General features: G+C 42.6%; 2 protein-coding genes across 7 annotated transcripts in view; one reads left to right on the top strand and one right to left on the bottom strand.

Annotated features, from left to right (window-relative positions):
* Positions 1-12,155, bottom strand: part of lrrc9 (leucine rich repeat containing 9) — a 19,167-nt gene extending 7,012 nt beyond the window's left edge. Inside the window, exons 1-23 of one of the 3 annotated variants that reach the window (XM_049739786.2) lie at positions 11,711-12,155; positions 5,985-6,065; positions 5,573-5,791; positions 5,334-5,474; positions 5,178-5,241; positions 5,014-5,084; positions 4,504-4,686; positions 4,219-4,374; positions 3,983-4,146; positions 3,735-3,866; positions 3,480-3,659; positions 3,285-3,396; positions 3,076-3,211; positions 2,871-2,996; positions 2,695-2,795; positions 2,241-2,426; positions 2,051-2,170; positions 1,773-1,964; positions 1,558-1,683; positions 1,095-1,235; positions 843-1,020; positions 544-764; positions 66-188 (exon numbers count right to left, since the gene is read on the bottom strand). In XM_049739786.2, coding sequence (XP_049595743.1) covers positions 66-188; positions 544-764; positions 843-1,020; positions 1,095-1,235; positions 1,558-1,683; positions 1,773-1,964; positions 2,051-2,170; positions 2,241-2,426; positions 2,695-2,795; positions 2,871-2,996; positions 3,076-3,211; positions 3,285-3,396; positions 3,480-3,659; positions 3,735-3,866; positions 3,983-4,146; positions 4,219-4,374; positions 4,504-4,686; positions 5,014-5,084; positions 5,178-5,241; positions 5,334-5,474; positions 5,573-5,791; positions 5,985-6,065 — 3,153 coding nt within the window. In that variant the 5' untranslated portion in view covers positions 11,711-12,155. Of the gene's footprint in view, positions 1-65; positions 189-543; positions 765-842; positions 1,021-1,094; positions 1,236-1,557; positions 1,684-1,772; positions 1,965-2,050; positions 2,171-2,240; positions 2,427-2,694; positions 2,796-2,870; positions 2,997-3,075; positions 3,212-3,284; positions 3,397-3,479; positions 3,660-3,734; positions 3,867-3,982; positions 4,147-4,218; positions 4,375-4,503; positions 4,687-5,013; positions 5,085-5,177; positions 5,242-5,333; positions 5,475-5,572; positions 5,792-5,984; positions 6,066-6,176; positions 6,321-6,984; positions 7,243-11,710 lie in introns of those variants that run through there. The other 2 variants (XM_049739785.2, XM_049739787.2) reach the window with 2 other exon arrangements.
* Positions 6,472-23,246, top strand: rtn1a (reticulon 1a). Of its 4 annotated transcripts, none has more exons than XM_049739793.1 (9): positions 6,472-6,602; positions 12,843-13,559; positions 14,161-14,817; positions 20,584-20,791; positions 20,874-21,012; positions 21,580-21,649; positions 21,942-21,988; positions 22,075-22,133; positions 22,382-23,246. In XM_049739793.1, exons 2-9 carry the CDS (start codon positions 12,851-12,853, stop codon positions 22,422-22,424), a joined length of 1,932 nt encoding a protein of 643 aa, XP_049595750.1. In that variant the 5' UTR covers positions 6,472-6,602; positions 12,843-12,850; the 3' UTR covers positions 22,425-23,246. The 4 variants fall into 4 exon arrangements, with proteins under 4 accessions (XP_049595750.1, XP_049595749.1, XP_049595751.1 ...); XM_049739792.1 differs by lacking the exon at positions 6,472-6,602 and adding an exon at positions 7,302-7,666; XM_049739794.2 differs by lacking the exons at positions 6,472-6,602; positions 12,843-13,559; positions 14,161-14,817 and adding an exon at positions 17,011-17,338.

Below are 23,246 nucleotides of genomic sequence, written 5' to 3'. Positions count from 1 at the left end.
AAACAACGCGCTTGATGACAATGGAACCGATTCTACTGTCCACCATCCTTTTTGTTGCTACGTACCACTGCACTTCCATCCAGGGCCTTCAGAGACGGCAGGTGGAACACCACATAAATACGATAGTTCTTTAAATTCTCTGATAACGGATTCCCGTACAGATCCAAGATGATGAGGTTTTCCAACACCTAAAAACACAAACAATAAATCTTTTTTTTCTTATAATTGTGAGTGAGAGAGCAAGTGGAACTAGACAATGTGTGACGTTTGAAATAATCAATGTATAATAATTATCAAAAGATAATTTTACAACTGAGATGACAAAGGTATATAAATAATAATGTTGGAACTCCATTTAAACATGCAATTAGATTGTTTTTTATTAATCATTTACATTTGAATTAGATAAAGATATTTGACAGAAAAGAAAACGTTTTCGCTTCACATGTATTTTGGAAAACCATAGGTGCATGACCTGGATGAGTAAAAGTTCATTTTCTTTTCTTCTGTGTGTGTGTGTGGGTGTTTAAATCACAAAGTCACCTTGAGATAGTAGATATCCCTAGACAGAGAAATATCATTGTTGCCGGCATAGAGCTCCAGAAGCGCAGAGCATCTGTCGATGCCATGCAGAGAAGTGATGACATTGTTCTCCAGAGACAGAAAGGTCAAATTGTGGAGCTGGTCGAGGACAATGGCATCAAGATGGGAAAGCTGATTTCCATCCATGCTGAGTTTGCTCAAATTCTGTAGATGTGAGAGACCTGGAGGATGAAAAGACCAAGTGTTGAAATATTATGTCGCAAGTGTTGTTTTGTCACAAAGTCCACGGTGTGACTAACCGCTGAATGTGCTGATGCTGTTGTTATTAAGGAAGAGCTCTTCCAGATTAAGGCAGTAATCAAGACCTTCAACTTCACAGATGAAATTATTATTAAACGAAGCCCAGCGCAGGTTGACGAGGGCATCCAGATGGCTCATCTTACAAATATTCTGATTGTCGAGGTTCAGGGAAGTTATCTGTTCCAAATTCAGCCATCATTAGCATTAGTAGATTGAATGCGTGGAACATTTCGATGACTGATTGGACTGACCTTTGAGACCCAGTCCGGTTCCAGGTCTTGGCTTATTTCTCTGGGTGACAAAATGAACTCCGAGAGGAGCTGGGTTGTTTGAACCAGGCTGAGACAACGGGGACGTGCGTTGTTGGTATTTGAGCAAGCAATAAGCATTTCCTGCCAGCAGAGAAATAGCAAGCATTACTATCATCATCTGCCAACTTTTTCCCCAAGATTCTATCTAACAAGTATTTAATTCAGAAACCAGTTCTTTAATTATTGCTCTGTTTATCCCAAGGTTATTCGTATTTATGTTGGGGCGGAATAATGACATAAGCTTATCCATTTTAAAATGTTGCCACATCTGAATCAGACTGAACATTTGACAACAATTACAATGTGACACGGACAATCCAAAAGAAGAAGTTGTTAAATATATCTACCATACTCAATGTTGGAGTCAGTCAAAGAGAAGCATTTATAAGTCCTGAATGCTAACCTGGTTGATAACGTTTTTTGTCGTGTTGTGAACAGCATCAGCGACTTCTTCCTCAGTAACCGGTGTGTTGTCCAGTTTTTTGAGAGTCGGCACAAAGCTTAATATGGTCATTCGGACTTCCTCCAGCTGCCAGGAACAAAGTAACTTTTAGCATACACTCTTTCTATCTGGACAAGTTTTGTTGATACTATTTTTATTATATTACAGGTACGCACCTTATTCCATGGGTTGTGTTGTGTTTCCAGTATCTGCAGGGCGGGTGTGTGTTTTTTGAGCACAGTGGAATCTTGGCTGGCGTTGCTCAACTTGTTCCAGCTAACATCAAGATGGTTGAGCTGTTTTAACCCCTGGAGACCTTCAAGGCTCACAAGCTCGTTGAAGCTAACATCTAAAAACTCAAGATTGGGCTGGTAAGGGAGATATAATTAGAATAGAATTAATATTGAATGTTAGTTCACAACAGCTCTTGATTGTGACTTGTGTGATTCAACACCATGTGGGCGATGTCAGAGAGGCTGGTGAGCTCATTGAAGCTGAGGGTGAGATGGCGAAGAGCTGGGAGGGAGGAAATCTCCTTAAGACTGCTCAGGCTGTTGTTGTGAAGGTTCAACACCTTAGTGAAGATACAGTAAAAAAATAGCTCAGCATGAATACATGAACTTCACTCTAATAATAAATCTTACCGTGATTTCACGGAGGACCCTGGCACCGGACACATTTAAAAGAACCTTCGCATTCAAATTCAACAACTTGGGCGGCGGTTCCAGAACGGGCTCCATGCTGATGACTTGCTTATCCAATGAGTTGTCATAGGTTGGAGGGTCAAGGACTTGCATGCAGTTGTCTAATGATGTAGGCTGTTCACTGGCCTTTGAAAAGTGCACACCGTTAGTAACTATTTGCAAAATGAAGCCAAGTGATGTCAATCGGGCATTTGCACAAACATATGGGCAAAATTATTGGGACAGGAAATGGAGTTGCTCACTCCTTACATATATAACATTATTTGTGCGGTGAGAGCAGTGGCAGAGCTAGGAGGGGGGGGTCGCAGGGGCACTGGACCCCCCTGTATATGTTTGGACACTAAACTATTCCGAGCATGCCTTTATTAAATTAAATGCAGATACTGCCACTTACTCCGGTGAGGTATTCAAAACAAATCATGTACTCGGGCAAGACCAGGTCATTGTCAAAGACAAACCACTGTCTTCCTTTGGGAATGGTAGTGTGTAGTCCATCTAAATTAAAATAAATAAATAAATGAGTATGCTCAATTCAAAAAAATCTCGAGTTGTAGGAAATTTGTGATGTACCTCGCTGCTTGGTGTGCACACTACGATATACAGACGAAATGTTGGGATAGGCTCTTCGGTGCACCAGCTCGCCTTCTCTGATAGGAGCGCTGTGGCCCAGGAACACTTTGGCAACGATAATTCTCCCTACAGGATAAACATGTAGCATTTACCCAGAGTTGCTTACAGCTACGATGATTTCATATGCCGAACCAAATTCACACACCAGATCTGAAAGGGATTTCATCTGTTTTTGTATTGGCGCCCTCTTGCTCAACACGACGCAAAGAATACTCAATTCTTGGCTGTTCGCTCACAATCAGGCTGTTGGATAAAGGCACTGCTGCTTCTTTACCAAGGGCCTGTTTTAAGGGAAAAACACTGTCAGAACTTTATTTTATTTTATTTCTGATTGCAAAGTAAAACGTACAGCACCTTATATTCTTTTGCTGATTTGAAACCTTCCTCCATGACGCTCAACACGTCCTCACGGTTGTGGTCCGAGTCACCCACGTAGAACAAGTGCTCAAGCATCTGCTTGTAATTCCTGTGTGAAATTATTACATTAAACAATATTTGTAAAAAAAATAAAATACAGGTTTGCTTTATTCTAAGTGGCTGTTGACTTACTTTACCAAAGTGCCAGAGTCCTCCCTGGCCAGCAGTTTTTGAAGTTTATCCTTAAAGCGAAGCCTCAGCCCGCTGTTGTGAATGCGGACCACTCTATTGATCTTAATGCCAGTGACGCCATAACTCATGTAATCGGAGAGGGAAAAACGAGAGAGTAGGAGGTCGCAACAGGAAGTGAACCTGCTCGTAAGAAAACATATGTGGTGAACAGGAATACGCATGTTTATTAGCGGCAATAACACATAAGTACAGTACCAAGGGTCGGTGGAGCTGCCTTCCTCCATGCGAATATTTCCAACACTGTGGAGCTCTGTCGACATAAAGTGCACAGTGTCCTCCATCAATTCTGTCGCTTGGGATACGTTGTGTTGATGCCAGCTTTCAATTCTGAAGAAAGCCAAAGCGTGACAATGTTATACTTTGAAAACATGACACACTGTAGGTGGAGAAAATGTATAAAGGTTGACATTTTGTCAACTATAAGTATGACTACACAAACTAACTCATGCAGCCTCCTGGTCCAAATAGCCAGTCTCTGCTGTAGTAGTTCAATCTTTCTCAGTATTTGCTCTGCAGAGGGGTCACAGCTGTCACCTTTGGTGCTTAAATCTTCCTTTAGGTGACTGTGTGCATCTTCTACAGGCTTCTTACAAAGACAAAGTTCAAGCTGGGGATGCACGGCAAGGATTCCAAATCAATAATTTACTCTTATGGCATTCGTGAAGCGAGGCGTACCTACATTTTTTAAGGTGTAATTGAGTGACCGAATGTTTTCTTTAGGTGACTCCAGCGAGGCGTTTTTCTTTTTGAGAAGACGCAACAACGTCTCTGTGAGATTCCTCCGAGGGGTCCGTGCACGCATATTGTAAAACATCATCTTCTTCATCACAGTAGACTAAAAAAATGAAAAAAAATTCATTAAAATAATCATTAGCGCTCATCACTCATCACTAAGCTGTAAAGCTAAAACCCACATCATATAATATTTCAAATTTACATTTATTCAAATTGGACTTTTCAGTACCTCGGCTACATCCGTGATTTGTGTGTTGGAGACGTCATAGGTGTCGAGAAAAAAGAGCGAGGGCAAGTGGTACATAACGTGTGTGGCATAATTACACAGCTGACAAACTGGGTTTGGCGTGGACATGAAGTCACTCAGCGCCAGATCTTTTAGTCGGGGCAGACAGGATAGCCAAGTGAGCTCCTAAGACAACAAAAAGCACATATTTGTTCTGCTCTACAAGATGTAACACAATTCGATAATGTACATACAAATCTTGGCTTAAAACTATTTGTGCATATCTCCAGTCAGAACATCTCAAGGAAAAGAATCCTCAAGAGGATTACAAAACTAAAAAAGTCTTTCACATAAAGGCACAAATAATTGGAAAATGAAATAAAATTGATTCTTCTCAACAAAATCTTCCTGCCATATTGCAGGCATTATCTCAAACTTACAATGACTGAGCTTACAGTTTACAGTAATGTCTTTTAACGAGTAAGAATTGTAATATTTTTTTAGCTGTCCTACCTTGAAGGAGTTAATCTTGTTGCCGGAAAGATTGAGAGTATGAATGTTGACATTGTTCACAAGGCTGTTCCCTTAAAAGGAGTGCAAGTGGGGGAGAAAAAAAACACTCACGTATTTTTATTTCACCTTCAGGTCAACTTCACAAATAAGAGTATATAGCTTACCGATCTTGTGAATATTATTGTTTGCCAGGTTTAAATCTTGAAGGTTCTGGAGAGTGTTCAAGCCCTTGAGAGTGATGGAAAAAAAGAAAACCGTAATTGCATACGAGAAGATTGTGATTCGAAAGATGACTTATAAAAGTTTGACCTTCTGCAAACCTGTATCTGAGAGATATAGTTATTGTTGAGCCACAGGACTTCTATGCTGGCATGCAATTTTAAATTCTTTATTTCACTTATTTTATTGTCATATAAGTAGAGTTTCTTCAGCTCAAGACAATGCTGCAGTCCAGATATTTTCTGTCAGAGATAATGGGAGGAAAATATTCAGAATGTGCACCAGATTACTGCAGAGTAACATTTCTTTTTAGAGTCAAGAGTTAGAGATAGAAACTCACAGTCAGCTTACACTCGACTACCCAGAGCTCTTGCAGTAAAGGACAGTTTTCCAGTCCTTCGATGCGCTTTATGTTCTGACCCAGTATTTTAAGATGGCGGAGCATTTGGAAGAAGGAAAGGCCAACCATCCGAGGAAAACCACTCAAGATGACCTCCAGGGAGGTAACGCTGGAAGCCTCTTCAGCTAGGTCGGCAAAGGAAAGCCCATTGGCCATGCACTGTTGGGAAATGGAGCTAATTAATTTACTGTAACAAAATTAGCTTGATCAAAGTCTATTTTAAAGATAAAATGCTGAAAAAATATATAGATCACTTATGGCAGGCACACGAGCACTTGGCATGGGAATCACTATTGCATCACATTGTAGATCATCAACAATTTTTGGAAAAAAAATACTTTCTTATACTGACCAGCTCTTTGACCACCTCCTCATCACAGCGTGGTTTTCTACATCTTCGTGCTGTACCCTTCTTCTCAGAAGCTGACTGCATCTGATAATAAAACCATTTGTTAATACAAGACTAAACAATTCCTGTCTAAAAAAAAACCTTTTAATTAATGTGATCTGATGCGGACATTCAAAATCATTTATTCCACCACACCTTTTAAGTTGTGTATACATTAATACATAACACATTCTTTTACTCTTAAGTTTCTGTGGCCATCCAGTTAAACTGTACAGTAGTTGATTAGAACCAATTTAACTGACTTAAACAAAACCGATATAAAAAGACAGTAAGCCAGTATATCACTTTAGCTGAAGTGGATAAATATAAGATGACGTCACAAGCATTAATCGCGCAATACGTGTTGGCTTTTGCTTTCATGACGTCACAGAAACGTGAATGGAAAAGAACATGACAACTGAAGAGTGACGTCACAACGAAGCCCACCGCGTGGGTAGGATGACTATATTTCATTTACCGGAGTCTTCCCAACTTTCCCAACCTATGCCAACTTTTAATACAACCACTATCGCATCAATACAATCTGACAGCATGAATCTGTGCCGCATATTTCTGGAACAGGTAAGAATTAATATTGCTCTTATAAAATTCATCATATAATTTTTTTTGAATGTATTAATGTGTGCAGATCGCTAGAGGTGTGTTTTTTCCTCATTTCATAGCTTCAGCTCTGAAATGACAATCGAGTACTGGTAAACAAACGCTCCAAAATGACAAGATTCGGCTGACGGGAATGAATTAATATAATTTCATAAAATACATGAGAATTTAGGTTGCAAATGTAGGTCAGTGGTTGCCTCGCTGCCGTCGTACGTTTGTTAGTCATGCAAAGTTTGTAATTAAAGCAAACAGAAATGCAACACAACGTAATCATGTAGGTAGTTATTAATTTATGACAATAAAGTGAGGTTTTACAGGACAGAACCGTCTGTCAGTTGCATACCTTTAGTCCAAAAACACGACTCGTCCTCCTGCCCACTATTGTCATGTTTTGGCCTTCTGTCTGCTGGTTGCTAAGGAGCCATTTTGAAAGATGTCATCCACAGATGGGCCACACGAGGGCGCCACACGGCTATAGTTTTCCACCACAGTGACAATTATTTATTGTAATTATTTTAAAACATATGTTCACTACTTTTATCAATACTACACACGCGCCATTTTCATACGCCATAATAAAGGTGGCTCGTATTTGATCGTGGCAACCTTGAGCCACCCGGCGACCATGACGTCACTAACGGAGCAAGCAGTGAACTAAAAGAATCGTGCACCGGCTTCTCTCCTGCTGCTCCCCGACTGCGCGCACCGCCTCATCCGAGGACGCGTTTACGTACACTCCGGCTGCCAGACGTCGCATTGCTGCGTGTTTGCTTCACGCATACAAGCCAACTCAATACAAACAACACACACTCGCTCGAGCATGTCCGCGCAGTCCACCGACGAGCTCGTCTCGGAGGGCAACTGGTTCGGCGACGACTACGGCCGCATGTTTGGCAACGCGGCTTCGCTTCGCGATGAAGTGAAGCCGAGGGGCGGCGAGGCGGCCGACGACCTGGATCGACAATTTCATCCGTACCAGGACGATGGGAAAAGGCCCCCCGTTGCTATGGAAACTGCATCTACAGGTAAGGCCGGCAGTTGGTGCAACCAGTTTACCTAAATATTAATTAAATAAATCCGTAAACAGGACAACATAAGGTTAACAAGTACTTTCTGTAACCAATGCTTGCTTACAATGCAACTTTGCAGCATGCATCAGCATTACCATACCATGCAATGACCATGAACTGACATCACTGCTGCAGGCCTACACATACAATCACAGGACGCAACATTACCCATCCTTACTGCATGGAAAACTGAACAATTAAGCAACAGACTGCATCAAAAAAGTCTGCCTTAAAAAACAGTGACGGGTGGTGCATTTAGTACCTAGGCCTTTAGTAGGGACTTACTTGACTTAATCCGTGTCACCTCACAATTATACAACCAATAGCATATGCAATAACAGCATGGGCCTGTACTGCGTCTGTTTAGAATCCATATTTATCTAATGACGGCCAACAACTCAACTTAAAAAATAAAACCTTCGCGAGGCGAAGTCAACATAATTAACTGGAATTATGTTGTGTACCCACCCTTTTATTAGAGGGGTGTGGCTGTTTCTGAAATTAACCGATCACAAACTCATGTTGAATGAGTCATCGTACATAAGACACCATTTCAAGTGCCTCCGATTAATCCAAAATCAAGTTAAGATGTTATAGTAGGCTTTTATTGAGCTTTTGTTATGGTGAACTTTTTATGTTGGGTGCAAACATAAGCATGCCCAGCTTTGGACTCATTTTTCTTCAGCCTGAGAGAATTATCAGTTCAAAATATCAGCCAGTTAGCACAAAACCTTCAGGCTTCTTTGACCAACAACAATAATAGGGAGAAAATAATACCTGACTTTGTCTATTAAAACTTTTTAGCAAAGGCAAAAATTCTTGTTTTGGATTATGTGGGTCAACCAAATGGTGTAAAAGTGCATACCTTACTTGATAATTGTCATTTTTTTCTCCAACTGATATAGTGAAAGTCATACCTAAAGACATAAAAATGTTCCTGAGTTCTAAGTTTATCCTTCTCTTTGGTCTAATGCGGTTTCTATTTTTAATTGTGGGCTCACTGTTAGAGCTAGCAAGTAAAACTGGTGCCCGGAACTTTTCATTCACTGAAAAATTTATGAGGAGTTTAAAAAAAAAAAAAAAAAAGAAGCCTACTTCCTGCTTCTGCTGCTCCTGTCATTTTCATTTCACCAGCTGTCACTAAGACCAAACAGACATGTCGCACTTTGTATTCATCAAATACAAAGACGTGGTTTATTGAATTTATATGATCATTTATAGTACATACAGTACTTGAAATAAAAATCAAATATACAGAAATAAGATGGCTGGTTAGCAAGCATAAGATTGAGCAAATAGATGTTCAGGAGATCAAGTTCTTATTTCTTACATGCCCAGAGAATTATTGTTGGCTCAAATAATAACCTGTCAAGGAGTGGTTCATGCGAAGTGAAATTGTATCCTGTCCAGTTGTCTAGAATTGCCTGACTGAATAATCGATCGGCGTCTGACCTAGATGTTCTTCACTTCACCCCACCAACTACAAAATCTATTTGCTACCATGATTTTAATGATGGTCTAAATGTGTAGAAGCCCAACAATTCCTCTTTTATAATTTTTCTTCCTTACATAAATAAAAAAAATAAAAAAATTGTCAAGCTGCCGTGTGAACGTTCCAAAAATATCTAATCCTATGTAAAAGTCTCACCACCTCTCTCTCACCATTTAACCATTGCTTTGGATTCAATTTAAAATCCACACTACATGTGCCAACTGGATGAATCAGGCGATGGTGTCAGCATGTCGTCATCGATGACAAAGGTGAGGCTGCTGCACGCCTGTCTGGCTCCTCTCTGCGCGTCTCAGCTGCGCAAAAGCACTTAGTGGTCTCACATGAGCCAACGCTGGGCTTTTTAGCTGCACGCTGAGAGCTCGGCTCATGCTCCCAAGGGGGCATTCTAAGGTCTCTTCGGACTTTGTCATAAGATGAAACAGTAAAAGGGAAGTAGGGAGGTGTGGTGGGAGTGATGTCAAAAGTCATCAAAATGTTTCTTGGCAAACGTAAAGTGAGCCTTTTTTTTTGCAACTGTGTTTTGACTTTGTCTTGAATTTTTTCTTTCAAAAATTCACCCAAAAATCCACAGATTGTTGCCGTTTTTTTAAAGAGCTATTAGTTAATTAAATCAGCCAAATGATTAATTGATCAGGCTCTAGTTCTGGGATCTTTTTCGTAACTTCCGGAATGAGTCGCCATTCCACTCTTAGAGTAATTCTGGTTGGCCGACCACTCTTGAAAATGTCCTATGACTTTTTCCAGTTTTCTCCATTTGTGAATAATCGCTCGGGTTTGCTGAAGTCCCTAAGCCTTAGAAATTGATTTGTAACCAGACCGATATAGATTTCAATCTTTTTTTTTTTTTCTCTGCAGTTTTCTGTTGAAATGTGCAATAAGATTGTGTCGTTGCCTTATTTATTCCATCAAATCCCTGTGTGAGTATTCGATGCGCTCCTATTTACTCCACGAATGCTTAAGAGCCAGGAAGTGAAATATGATGCTTCTGGCTGTCCTTCACCTCGGATGCCTGGCTGTGGCCACTGTCCAGTCAATTTCAGCGCAAGCTATTGCAACACATTTCATCGGATTAGAGTGATTATCTCACACAAAAGTACATCTGCATAGTGATGGAGGTGATTTGAGTGAACGCAGGCACACCTTCTGTCGGCTTTGTGATGATGCAAGTGAAATCATAAGGTACATTAAATTGACAGCTTGGCGCAGACACATGTTCATCCATAAATATGCACCCACCAAAAAAAAAAAAATCAATATAGTATCATAGCCACCAAATCCCAAATAGCTTTTATTCAAACTGCCTCTACATTGATTTACTTTAAGCCAGTGGAACAATATCATCTGCCCCTTGTAACCTGCAGTGATGCTTATTTTTTTTTACCATAATTGTATGCTTCTATTGTTTAGGATCGATACAACTCGGTCCATAATTTCCAGCCTTGCTTTTTTTTTCTATTTCTTATTGACCTATAAAAGTCATTTTGCATGTACCTGCTTTTATGCCATCATCCCCATTGTATGTAAATGGGATAGTAAGTGGCTACATTAAGCTAAACTAGAAATCATTACACGTTTGAGTAACATGCTGATTGTAAAGGAATCCTATATGACATCACCTCCCTGCACAATCACATTGTGACTCTTGGTGGTTGACCAGGTACTCGAAATAGTATCAATGAAGGAGCATCAATAGTGAATAGAACTGTGTTAAACAGGGGTCACTCAGTTGCATTTGAGGCTGATTTTCAAAACTTTGCATGCTAAAATTTTCTACATTTTCTCTTGAAAGCCAGAGTAATAAATTGCTGGCATATTAGCCGCATGGCAAAAGGCACAGATGGCCTTTGTGAGATAGATTAGTTTCACAAGGTCGTGGAGAGAATTCAAATTCCTGAAAGCTAACATCATAGTTGAGAATGTCGTAATTGAATCGTCCTTGAGCAGCACATTTACTGCTCTTTTGAAAGTTAAAAGCCCGCAGACAAATTTAGCGTCTATTTTCAATCATTTTTAAAAAAAAGTCCCCTTGTATTAAATTTGCAACAGGGGATGTACGCGTTTGCTATGAGTCGTGTGAGTGTGACCTAGCACAGATTGTCAGGCCGCATTCAATTCACAATGACAAAAGCCCCCTCACCAAGCATCCGCCAGGACGTTTTTGTTTTGTATTTTATCTAACCCGGCCATCCTTTCAGTGACATAATTATGTTGGCATCGGAATGAGAATTCCTCTGTTGTCGCCTCTAATTTCATGCGAGTGTGGCAAAGCTTTTGTCCGAGCCTTGTGGGTCCCTACAGATTGAAAATTTCCAGTCTCAACACCGCATGTTTGTCGAGTAACAGCACAGAGTCGCCGCCATCATGGCCGGCGTGGACCAGCATTCTACCTCGTCACTGATGCAGATGACTTACGCAACACCCGCTGAGTTGTTGTGCTAGGTGGCGAGAACAGGGGGAGGTGGTAGGAGTAGGAAGGGGGGTCTTACCCACACTTTGGCCTGACTCAGATTAGTGGCCGTTCAGGGCATCACACATCACCTCTCTTCTCGCCGTGTAGTAGCTCCGAGTGCTTCCCACATCTGCCGAGGTGGAGGAAGAATTTGTCAGTGTTTTGAATCAAGTGCTAGATTATGAAGGCGTTGCCAGGGTGATGGCTGAGGGGATCTGGAATAAAGAGGATTATTTGTTGATGTGCCCTGGCATCATATCAAGGGCGTTTGTGTTGAACCAACGCCATCAAGTCTACACAGTATGGCCACAACTATGCATTAAGCAAAGGCTTAAGTGTCTGAAATTCTTCATCACCGCCTTTGGGCACGCGCAGCGGTGTATTGTTAATGACAAAGGGAGAAAGGAAGGGCGGGGAGGCTTTTAGAAAGGAAGCAAGGGAGGGCGGTCTTGAATTGTTGACTCCTCTGTCATTTCACTCTGCATCCTCCTTCTGCTGCTAACCCATAGGCGACAGTTTTAAATCTTTTCTCCCCATCATCCAAGCCCAGCAGCTGGAGCCAGACTATTTATAGCCCCACCCCTGCACGGGAAGAAGCGGGGGCTAGAGGACAGGAGGAGGGGCTAGCGAGACTTGTGCACAGCGCAATCCAAATATTAGTATAAGTGGTTGCTGGGTTTATATTTGCTATGAGCATGGCTAGGGATTGTCGACCCTACGCATGACCGGTCGAGTGTTGGACCTAATACAGGGTGATGAGGAAAGTCACTGCACTTATCAATAGAGAGTTTTTAAAAGAGTCTTGTACATCCTTAACCTAATGTATCAGGTAAAGAACCTTTAGGAGGTGAGTAGCCAGTGTACATGCATTTATTTTTGTTGTGACAGGGGACGACATTACTGATGTGCATGATTTAGAATAGACTTTGGTTGTGGCTTTGTTGGTTTTGGTGGCTGAACAATCAGTCTTTGTCCACTGCATGGGCACAAGTAGCCTCTGTTAGTGCTGCCTCGCTGGGCTGCAAAAGTGCGGCTCCATGCTTTCAGTCTGGCGAGAGCGTATTATGACATTAAGAACCATGTGACAGAGTGGCATCAGATCTTTTTAAGTTAGCTCCATTTTAGTAGCTATCTCTCTAATTCACTTCTTTTTCTGGTTGGACGCATAGGTGACCCAATGTCAGGCCTGTTTAGGAAGCCCATGAATGATGACGGTGACGTGTACACCTCCTTGCTATCCAATCAGAGCTTTACATCAGGTCGAGAATCTTCCTACCTGTCTGACAACGTGAAGGCCTCCTCTGGATCCCCCGTCCTGGACCACTTCTCCACTGACACGTACGACTTCAGCTCCAGCACCAAGAGCATGTCCGACCCGTCCAACGACATGCCCAAGTCTCTGATGGGTTCAGAAAAGACAGAATCCTACAACTACATGGACATAAGCCACGGGGATGATCGCCACGACCAACAGCAGGGGGCGCTGCACAGCCTGGTGAACGCAGGATCAACCGGCCCCGACTCTCTGGGTAGCTACATTGATAAGAACCTTGGAAGAGAAGATGAGGAAGAAGATGAGAACCTCGGTTCAGCCTTGGGGTCCCACTCCTTCCCCTATGTGGAGGAGCCGTCTGACGAGGAGCTGTCGGACTACCGCTCCTACCGGAACCTCGGAGGCACGCCGCAGTCAGCCAGCCCCGTGAAGATCACCCTGACCGAGTCGCAGGCTCCGGTATCCAAGGCCGAACCTCAGCAGCGTCCCCCTCCTACCACTGGGAGTGACCGTGAGAATGTGCTCAGTGTGGGCCTGCAGGGGGTCCCCACGGTGACCCTGTCAGAACCAGAGGATGAGAGCCCCGCCTCCACTCCCAACGCTTCACCTACACGTAAGCAAAGCACACACATATTGCCTAGTAGTCTTGGGATATTGTTTCGTTTGTGGGAGCAGTTTTAAGCTCCTGTCTAGCTGTTAAAGTCATGCTTGGATGACTTTGGTGTGGAAGAAAACACATTAATACCTTCGGGATTAAGTGGAACAGATTGTAAAGCCGACCCTCGGGTCCATCAGTGACCTGACCTCTGACCACACAAATTTTCGACATGAACCAAACACACGCAACAAATCTAAGTTGTTGAAAATCTTACAAAAACAGTGCACAAGTTCTATTTTTTGCTCTTCTGCAACCAGGTGTCCCACTACTTCTGTCCACATTCAGCATGAATGGGCTGTACTATTTGGAATTCATTTATCTTTTTAGTTGTAGTAAGAAATAGAAAAAGTAAACGCATTTGATTCAAGTGGTACATTCAATGAATTATAAATATACTTAAAGCATGAGAATTATTTCATTTAATTCCTAAAATAAACTGATCTTCCCTATCTGTCAGTTTTAAAAATAAAAAAAGGGGCCCTTGAGCACGTTTGCCCATCCCTTTCTTGACAGTACTTTATGTTTCACATATTTATGAATGACTTTTTTTCTGCAGAAAAAGAATTCCCTTCCCATGATGCGTTCAAGGCTGACCCAGTGAAGTCTTCAGCTCCCAAACATAGTCCTGGCCCTCAGTTCAGTGACAGGGACCAGGATGGCAGCAGTGCAGAGTCTGGCGACTCCGAGATTGAGTTAGTGTCTGAGGAGCCTCCCAAGGCCAGTAGCAACCCGTTTGCCGAGCCACCTAAAAGTAAGGGCACCTTCAACCAGTCCAGCAGCCCCTTTGACAGCCCCCCGGTTGTTTCCAAGATTGGTATTGGCCCGGCTGGCAACCACACCCCAGCGGCCTACAGCATTCTGCGCGAGGAGAGAGAGGCGGAGCTCGACAGCGACCTCTTCATCGAGTCCGCATCTGAAGAAAGTCCGAAAAGGGAGCAAGGTGTCGGAGGCCCTAATGTGGGACCCAGCCCTCCCTCTCCCCTGGCTGCCAGTGTCCCTACCGTCCGTAGCGTACCAGCCGAGCCCCCGGTCACAGACAAGATCAAAGCGGAAGACGAGCGCCTGAGCAAGCCCAAGCCTCCGACTGCTACTGTGCCCCCAGAGGTGCGTCCAGACAAGTTCAATCTAGAGGACAAGAAGACCAATGACGACAAAGTGGATCTCGGGAAATCGCCGGCTTCCTACCTCCTGGAAGGTTTGAACAAACAAAAAGGTGAGTGTGTATACACTGTGTGTCTTCTTCATCTTCTTTTGCTTTGTTATGTTGGCCTAATTCTAAAATGCAGGTAATTTCTCTATCCTATTCAGTATGCTAGTTTAAAAGACACTCAATGAGGTCTATGTGGTGGGTTCAGCCTCGTGAATGTGCGGCGGCTCTTCAAAAGTACACGCTTGTGTAACATGAACACAAAGGGCTACAATTTGCAAGTACTGTCAAAGCATATTATTATATAAAAGGAGCACACTGCCTTAGAGACAACCTCATCAGAGCTGAATATTTAACAATAACCTCTTGCATGTGAAGTCCTTGCTGTGAATCTGCTTCCCCCTAGTGTTAGATTCAAAAGAGTTAAATTGCATTGATCCACATCCTGACTATGCAAAAAGAAGGAGACATCAAACTGTCTTATCAGACTAGAATGCCAAGAATGAGGCATCAAGTGTAAATTCGAATTGTTGGGATGGTGCAGCGGGCAGCATCTGGACCCTTGTTTGTTTGACTGTTTTAAATCCTGGGATTAAGTCAAGCAAACATGGCAGTCACTGTCAGATGGAGTTCATTCGGTCCAAGCTGCACATTTAACGTTAGAATGTGTAGTTTGCCCACGATTGGTCATCCTCTCTCTGTGTACATAATCCGATGATCTCAAAAGTGGGACAGACTTTTAAGGTGCCTTGCGGCATTTAGTCTTCATATTGTTTGATGCCTAAGGAAATGTTTTCTGTTTGGAGGCTTCCTCTTCAAACAAAAGGTGAAAATATATAATTAATGGGTGCTTGTAATACTTGCAGGTCTGACTTGAGGTAAAGTATTTCTTTTTTTTCTGATATAGCTCTGTCTGTTGTTTACTTGGAGTGAGAAGGTTCTGGAAATACTGTACAAAACAAAACAAGAAAACCCCCAACAATCAGGTCACATGTCTGTTTGTACACCACTAGAGGGCGCAGTGCGTCTTTGTTCAGCAGCAGAGAGGCTGGTGCTTCATCCCCAGTTGCCATAGCAACACTGATGGGGGAGCACGTTCCGTCTGGCTCAGAGAATCTGTTTTTTTTTTTTCGACTCGATTGTGGGTGTTGGCAGAGTGGAGGCTGCAGTGAACAGAAGGTGTGAGGTGTGGTTGCCTGCAGGGGAGGGGGTGGGCTCTGAGAGGAACCTAGACTCTCCATCAAGGGAGTGGTTTTTTTTTTTTTTTTTGTCGCTGATGACTTCACGGTGACTGTGCAATTTTTCTTATATTCAGGTTCGCATATATTTTTATTTCTATTTGCAGTTGCCTTTGTTTGGGAGGGGGGAGTCTGTAACACAGACGCCTCTTCAAGGCAATAAAGAAGGAGTATTGTGCTTAAGCTTGAATGCACAATGCATGTGTCTCCCTCCATCTGCATTATTCAAGAAGAACCACTCGGTGAGTCATAGTGGAAACTGGTTACTTGAATAGCTCAGCGCAACCATAAATAATGTCTGCACAAGTGGTCAGGCAGGGTCAGTTGTGTTCAACCATCAAAGGGCAAGTACCGAGACCCAGGTATCTCACGGCAGCAGCCTTTGTGACCGTTTTACAATCAAGGACTATAAAATTAAATATTATTAGAAAATAAAATTGCCATTCATTTTACACAATTTCAAGCTAAATTTACTATATTGGGACATTATTCCTGTGTGGGACTAATAAATGAATGTCAAATCAAATTCCTTTAAAATAGGTGACATTGGTTATGGGGAAAAACATTTATGGTAAGTACATGTGGTATCGGTGCTTGGTATCGGTATCAGTAGTTACTCAAGTATGAAACATCCCTAGTAAATATAAAATCAATTTGTTCATCATATTCTTCAGTTTTTTATACAAGACACATTTTTATCTTGATGAAAAATGGACCAACAAGGTCATTTTTTAGTGGGGCTGTAAATTCAATTAATTTCAATGAATGATCAAATCTATAGTTACTGAACAAGCCCAAACGTTGACGTCACTGATGCATCAACCTGCTGTGCTTCCCACAGCCTGTTGGCGGCACTAGCGAGGCTTTTGTTGTGAAAAGCTAGACTACCACCCCCTCTCAAGACAAAAGCCTCCCCACCCTCTCATCCCTGTTGGCTACTAATCATCACATGGCAGCTTTTCTGCAGCAGCAACTGTGATGTTTACAATTTGCACCCCCTCCCCCCTTCCCTAGCCACAAACACACACACACAAGCACATTTGACGATCCACAGCATCAGCGTGAGCTCTGCCAGCAAGCAGCATCTCGAAAGCCTCGCCATCCATCCTCCTAGCTCCCTCCCTCCCATGCTCCCTCCCTCCCTGTTATCTGTGCCTACATCCTTTTCTCTACCATTCATGCCCTCTCTGCAATGAGAGCGTGAGCACGAGTGACAAAAGAAGTGCACAAAGAAGAATTTTTTTTTGAAAGAGAGCAAGCAAGAACACGGATAAACGCGATTACCAGCATGCAGGCCGCTGCAGATGTGACAAAGAAGGAAAGCTCCTGGAGCGGCTGGAAGGGCCAGGGTACTTGCTTAAATTTATCTGTGTCTATGTACAGTATTATCTTGCATGAACGTAAATATTTCAAATTTCTTTAAATGTATATTTTGGAGTGTGCTTTGCGCATCAGCCACCGTATCAGCTAAACGGGGAACACAACAATGTCACCTAGCTCGTACAGACACACCCCAATGACACAATCAATTGTGTTACACAAAACGGGGGGGGGGAAGGAGCGATTAGAGCGATAAGATTAAACTGCATACGTAACGACACGCTGCTCTTGCGGACGCAAAAACATTTCAAATGTAGAACGCGTGCAAAGGTGCCGCTTTTACATTAGGCATGATGCCTTTTTTGTATGCGACGAGCATTTGGCCATCACTGACAGACTATCGCCATGGTAACCAGGGCACACCCATCCCGGTTACATCAGCCCTATCTGCTCGACCGCGATACTTGTAGAGAGCGTGCTATGGCAAGGGGAGAAAAAAAAAAGCATCCTCCGTCTGGCTACATCCAGCGGGGGGAGCTTGTGGAAAGAAAATGGCGCCCTTTCCTCCACAGTGCATCGTTATCTCCTTCCAGTTAGCCTCTGATTTGAGATATTTCCAATGGCAGAATCTGAGTTTGTCATTAGCCCTCTGGCTGCATGAGCAATTTGATTATGTAACGACATAACTGATAGGATGCGTCCGCAGCCAGAGGAAATTTCAAATCGTGGCCTCTGCCCCAGTGGCGTTAAGTAAATGACGACTTCATTACATCATTTTATACGCGCTACCACCGACTTACTTATATTAAAGTGGACAAGTGTTTAAAAAGAAACCGCTCCAACCGTTCTGCATAGGATCTGAAGATAGGATGATGATGCATAGGATCTCACGTGCATGCAGTGTAGGCCACGTTAAATATATTAAATATGGCAGAGAGTATTTGATGATTATTTCCTACCTGCTAGATTAATAATACAGCTAGTTAGATATATAGTGATGTGATATGCAGTCACTCCTAGTTGTCTTGGTGTGTAAGTCAGAAATAATATTTTTTAAAAAAGGAGAGCAGTGGGAATTAAGATGAATTACACTAAAATTGGAATACACTGAGAATATTAATTCTGAAGTATTAACTTAGTTGGATGGACAAGTCCTACATTTAAGACTTCTTGGCATCATTGCATGTTTGCACACTTGGGCTGATGACGGATGTCTTCAGTGATTTAATGAGGTCAGGCTAAACTAGTTTCACTTCAGAAAAAAAGAGAGAAGGGGGAGGGTGGGGGGGGATTCATTTTCTTGTCACGGGTGGTAATCACTTGCTCTTTTTTTTAGATGTATGATGATGATGGGAGCTAACAGCTAACGGGCCCTGCCTCAGTTGCACAACATTTGTGACCGAAATGAAACAGTTGCTCAATTTGGATATTTGTACGTACAAAAGGAGACCAAATCTAAGAATGACTTTCTCTCCTCCATCTCTTGATATATATAGATGAATCCATTTGACCGTTCAGAGGCCGCTGTTAGCCGCTTTTGTCCCTTTGCGTTCCGCGGTAAAAAGGGAGTGGCCGTCTCGATCTTCACAGGGTGCGCGCACTCGTTATGTTCCTGTGTCACCACCAGATTCTGGCCTCTAATAAATTTCTCTCTGTTCCCAAAGGATTGCTTTGTCCCCTCCTTTTCTCCAATCTCCTGGTTATAAAATGGAGCAAGCACCGTAGCTATGGTAACTGCATCAGGCAGGTGTTGGGCGCACAGGCCATTGTGATGGAGCACCCAAAAAAAAAAAAACGCTGTTTGCGTGCATCTCTACAAATGCTACAATTTAAATGTTAACACAAATTTAACTTGTAGTATTAATGCGTTGGTTTGCCGTGGTGATGTCTTAGCTTAGAAAAGCGTTTGCTGAATTGTATTGTGCTTCTTTGCCAATAGACGCCCCCTTAAAGTCTCGTCACTCATCAGACAGCTGCTGATTGGCTAGTGTGGTTGTAGTCACTCCTTTCCACTGCAGTGTGTGTGGTGGTGGTAGTGGAAGGGGGTGGGGGGGCACCCCCCTCAATGCTCTCTTTTTGTCTGTGAATAAAGCAGCTGCCACTTTCCCTGTTCAGCCATGGGAGCCGCAGGTCAGTACCCGCTTGTGCTGCGCTATGCTAATACTTTAACCTCTATACTACGGCTGTGTGGCGCTGACCCCGTGGCTTCAGTAAAGCTGCTTTGGCTTCTGTGAGTGTGTCCGTGTGTGTGTGTACAACACGTAAAGAAGCTACACACCTGTGCTTGTGTGTGTTGTTCTCACAGCATCTCCAACAGGTCCGGCTGTTGTCACAGTGAGGGACGGTGAAACATGTCGATTGTCTTTCCATTTCCAACTGATAACTTGGTATATGTGAACACCTCGTTGTTTCCTGACAAGAAACGTTGCATACGTTGCATTAGAAAGTGAAGGTGGGACGTTGGCAGCATGCGTACACATTGTCAAAACGAGTCCAAAGAAGTCCGAGGGAAAGCCGGACCTCTTAGAAATCCACAGATCCCTGTTCAGGAGCAAGCAAAGATGGCCGTCATCACGATGCCATTCACAGCTCTATGGCTAAAATTAGAGCAGGCATATAAAAAACAGTTGGAATACTCGGGGAGGAAGAGAAAGGCACCGGAGGGATTGTCCTCAGGAGCGATTCTACTATTCCCAGCATACAGATATGACAAAGCCTGGTTGGGTAGTCAAATCAAGCACGGCGGGAATGGAAATAACGGTAATAAAAAGCAGCTGTTACCATGGCAACATGTTTACATTTCCAGGTGACAAGCCGAGGGGGGCTCAGTGACCAAATGTGGAAGTCAGTTTTGGAGTGTCGATTTGTCGCCATCCTTCAGTCCTCACCGCTTATCAACGTGGCCCTGTCACACTGAACCGTTATCTTTAAAAATGCCGATTAAGCTTCTTTTTTGTCAATCATTAATTCTCCTCCTCGGACAACTTGTGCAATATGGCGCCTGTTTGGATGTGATGTATGTTTGTGTACGTATGAGAGTGAAGCAGGTGTTAGTGGTGATAAATGTACTCAAACCAGTAAAGGGGCTTGGATGGAGATATATAGCGACAACTACTCCTGTGACGCATAGTTGGATAAGGAAGCGCTGTGGCCAATGAATGGCATATTCCAGCTGTTTGATAGATGTTTTTTTTCCAGGTACATTAAATAATGTCAAAATGTGAGGTTATGTCATTTGTGGCTCGTAACTCTGTTTGTGTCTGCCCCCCCTCAGCTATTGACCTGCTCTACTGGAGGAATGTGAAGCAGTCAGGAGCCGTGTTCGGCAGCGCGCTTCTGCTCCTCTTCTCTCTGACCCAGTTCAGCGTGGTCAGCGTCGGAGCCTACTTAGCCCTGGCTGCCCTCTCTGCCACCATCAGCTTCCGCATCTACAAATCTGTGCTCCAGGCTGTGCAGAAAACCGATGAGGGGCATCCTTTCAAGTGAGTCGATCACCACTGCACCAAATAGAAAGTAAGGCACTGCATAATGATTGACTCCATTTCTGTACTTGTGTCCATACAGAGGCTACCTGGAGATTGAAATCTCTTTGTCCCAGGACCAAGTTAGCAAATATGCTGACAAAATCCTCCTCTACACCAACACCTGCATGAAGGAGCTGCGTAGGCTTTTCCTCGTTCAAGATCTGATTGACTCTTTGAAGGTTTGCATACCATCAGTTTCCACCAAGCAGTACAGTAGTTGGCTGATTACATTCCCAGTTCAAACAGAAATGGAAAGGACAAAATAGCTACAAGATTTAAAAAAAAAAAAAAAATGCATGTGCTCCTATGGTGTTTACTGTTTTATGCAGGCTAAGTAAGGATGGAAAGTTTTTTTGTCTGCTACATCCTCTGGCGAAGTAGAAAATAGTTTTTTTGTGCATGTATTTTTTTTTGCTTTGGTCAACAGTGCTGACAGGCCAAACATTAATTTCATGTCAGAGCCTGAAGATCTGAACACTGGCCGCTTTTGGCCCCCCGGCCAGCCTTTGGACATCTTGTCTTAAATCATTGGCTGGTTATCCTGTGACACAATTCTTTGCTGTCACACATTTAATGTTACATACCAGTGAGCAAGCTCAGAAATGAATCATGCCTTACTGTTCCGTGACGAGCAGACCATGTTTGGTGGAAACATCTCACGGAAGGATCTGCCTCTTGGGGCTTTTGTATTCCATTATCATCCACTGTGAAAGGAAAACAATCTTAACATTTTATTTTCTGTCCAGTTTGCTGTGCTGATGTGGCTTCTGACCTACGTGGGCGCTCTCTTCAACGGCCTGACACTGCTCATCCTAGGTGAGGTCACTCTGACTCACCTCATGTCTCACTCCACCCTATGTTGACTTTAGAGACCTTAATTTTTTGCACTACACACCGGGAGCAATATGTGCTTGTGTGCGCTGGATACACTGAGGTTATTATTAGCGTTTATGTAATCCGAAGTAGGGCAGCATGTCTTTGTCAGTGTGTTAAGAGCTGCTGTATAATTGTGTCATGTAGGTATTTACACAGTTAGCCCAAGCTAAGTGATTTTGTTACAGCATTGACTGAGAATATTTTAACACCTTTTTATTCTCTGTGCCTACAGCTGTGGTTTCCATGTTCACTATGCCTGTGGTCTATGAGAAGCACCAGGTAAAGATTTTCAACCTTACGCCATCAAAAATGTCTGTAAACGATATATTAGTTTTGTTAATTTTTTTTTTTTTTCCACTGCTTAGGCACAGATAGATCAGTATGTGGGACTAATACGGACCCACGTCAACTCTGTGGTGGGGAAGTGAGTATTAATCTAGAAATTTCTTACAGCACATAAAATGTTAAATAATAATCTCTTCTATGTATTAAAATGTAAGATAAAAAAACAAAAAACTATAGTAGTTACAAGTGCACTTTGGCGAGTGACCGCCAGCCATCTTTGTCCTTATTAGGTCAAAGCTAAGATGTACATAAGCACCATAAAAAGAGAGAATGGAGCAGCTTAATCCTACGGGAAACATGCAATTCCTACTTGTTCTCTGTGTCCAGGATCCAAGCAAAGATTCCCGGGGCAAAGAGAAAGGAGGAGTAGACCCCTGCTCATCTCACGGAGGAGACTCGCTCACGCTTGAAGAGCCCGGTCAACATCAGAAGGGCGTCACGCTTTGTCATCTTGGCATTCTCTAAAAAGCATCCCACTAGAGAAACATTCACCCTGTCTAGAGCAGTGTAAACACTAACAACACACAATCACACATTCATCATGCCTCTAGGTAGACAAGTTCACGACTCAAAAAGCTAAAAAGCCAAGCCTTTTTTTTTTTTTTGTGTTTAGTATTCTAAAGTAAAAAGCATGAAGTGGAGCCTTGGGTAAATATTTGATATCTTTCGTGCTGTTTTGAAAATCCATGCTACATTTTCGCTTTTGCAGTGCTTACCACAAACAGTATGGTATGGCACAAAAAAAAAAAAAAACTACAGCTAAGTGGCCACAGTCTTACAGTCTGCTACCAATGTTCACTGCTTCATGTTCAAGTAAGCAGATGGGGGCTTCTCTCGGTGTGTGTGAATGAATATTATATATACATAATATATTCACACACAATTTGTTTTTGGTGTTTCCAAGCACAAACTAATTAAATATATGCGTCTTAGATGTGGTATTTGTAGGTTTTTGCTTTTGTATACCAATAAGGAACAATACACACGCTTATGTTGTGGGTACTGTTGTACAACTACTATGAAGACAAGGAGTATCTGGTGATATTAAGCTTGTTTGAATAACTGTCCAACTTTGTACTATATTCTACTATACTGTGTAGTTCTCTAGACCCCCGGACTCTAACTATTTGCACTTACACTATGTATTTAATTACAAGACCATGACAAAATAAATGTATCGTGATGGATAACA

Source organism: Syngnathus scovelli, chromosome 14 (assembly GCF_024217435.2).
Source record: "Syngnathus scovelli strain Florida chromosome 14, RoL_Ssco_1.2, whole genome shotgun sequence".
Classification (NCBI taxonomy): Eukaryota; Metazoa; Chordata; class Actinopteri; order Syngnathiformes; family Syngnathidae; genus Syngnathus; species Syngnathus scovelli.
Note: the sequence above shows the minus strand (reverse complement) of the source record. Positions and strands in the feature narration are given on the sequence as shown.

Excerpts from the sequence above, each read along its gene's own strand:
- rtn1a (XM_049739792.1), top strand. The coding sequence starts at position 7,462 with ATGTCCGCGCAGTCCACCGACGAGCTCGTCTCGGAGGGCAACTGGTTC. Across the intron at positions 20,792-20,873 it reads GATGAGGGGCATCCTTTCAA|AGGCTACCTGGAGATTGAAA; the intron begins GTGAGTCGATCA and ends GTGTCCATACAG. Across the intron at positions 22,134-22,381 it reads GTCAACTCTGTGGTGGGGAA|GATCCAAGCAAAGATTCCCG; the intron begins GTGAGTATTAAT and ends CTCTGTGTCCAG.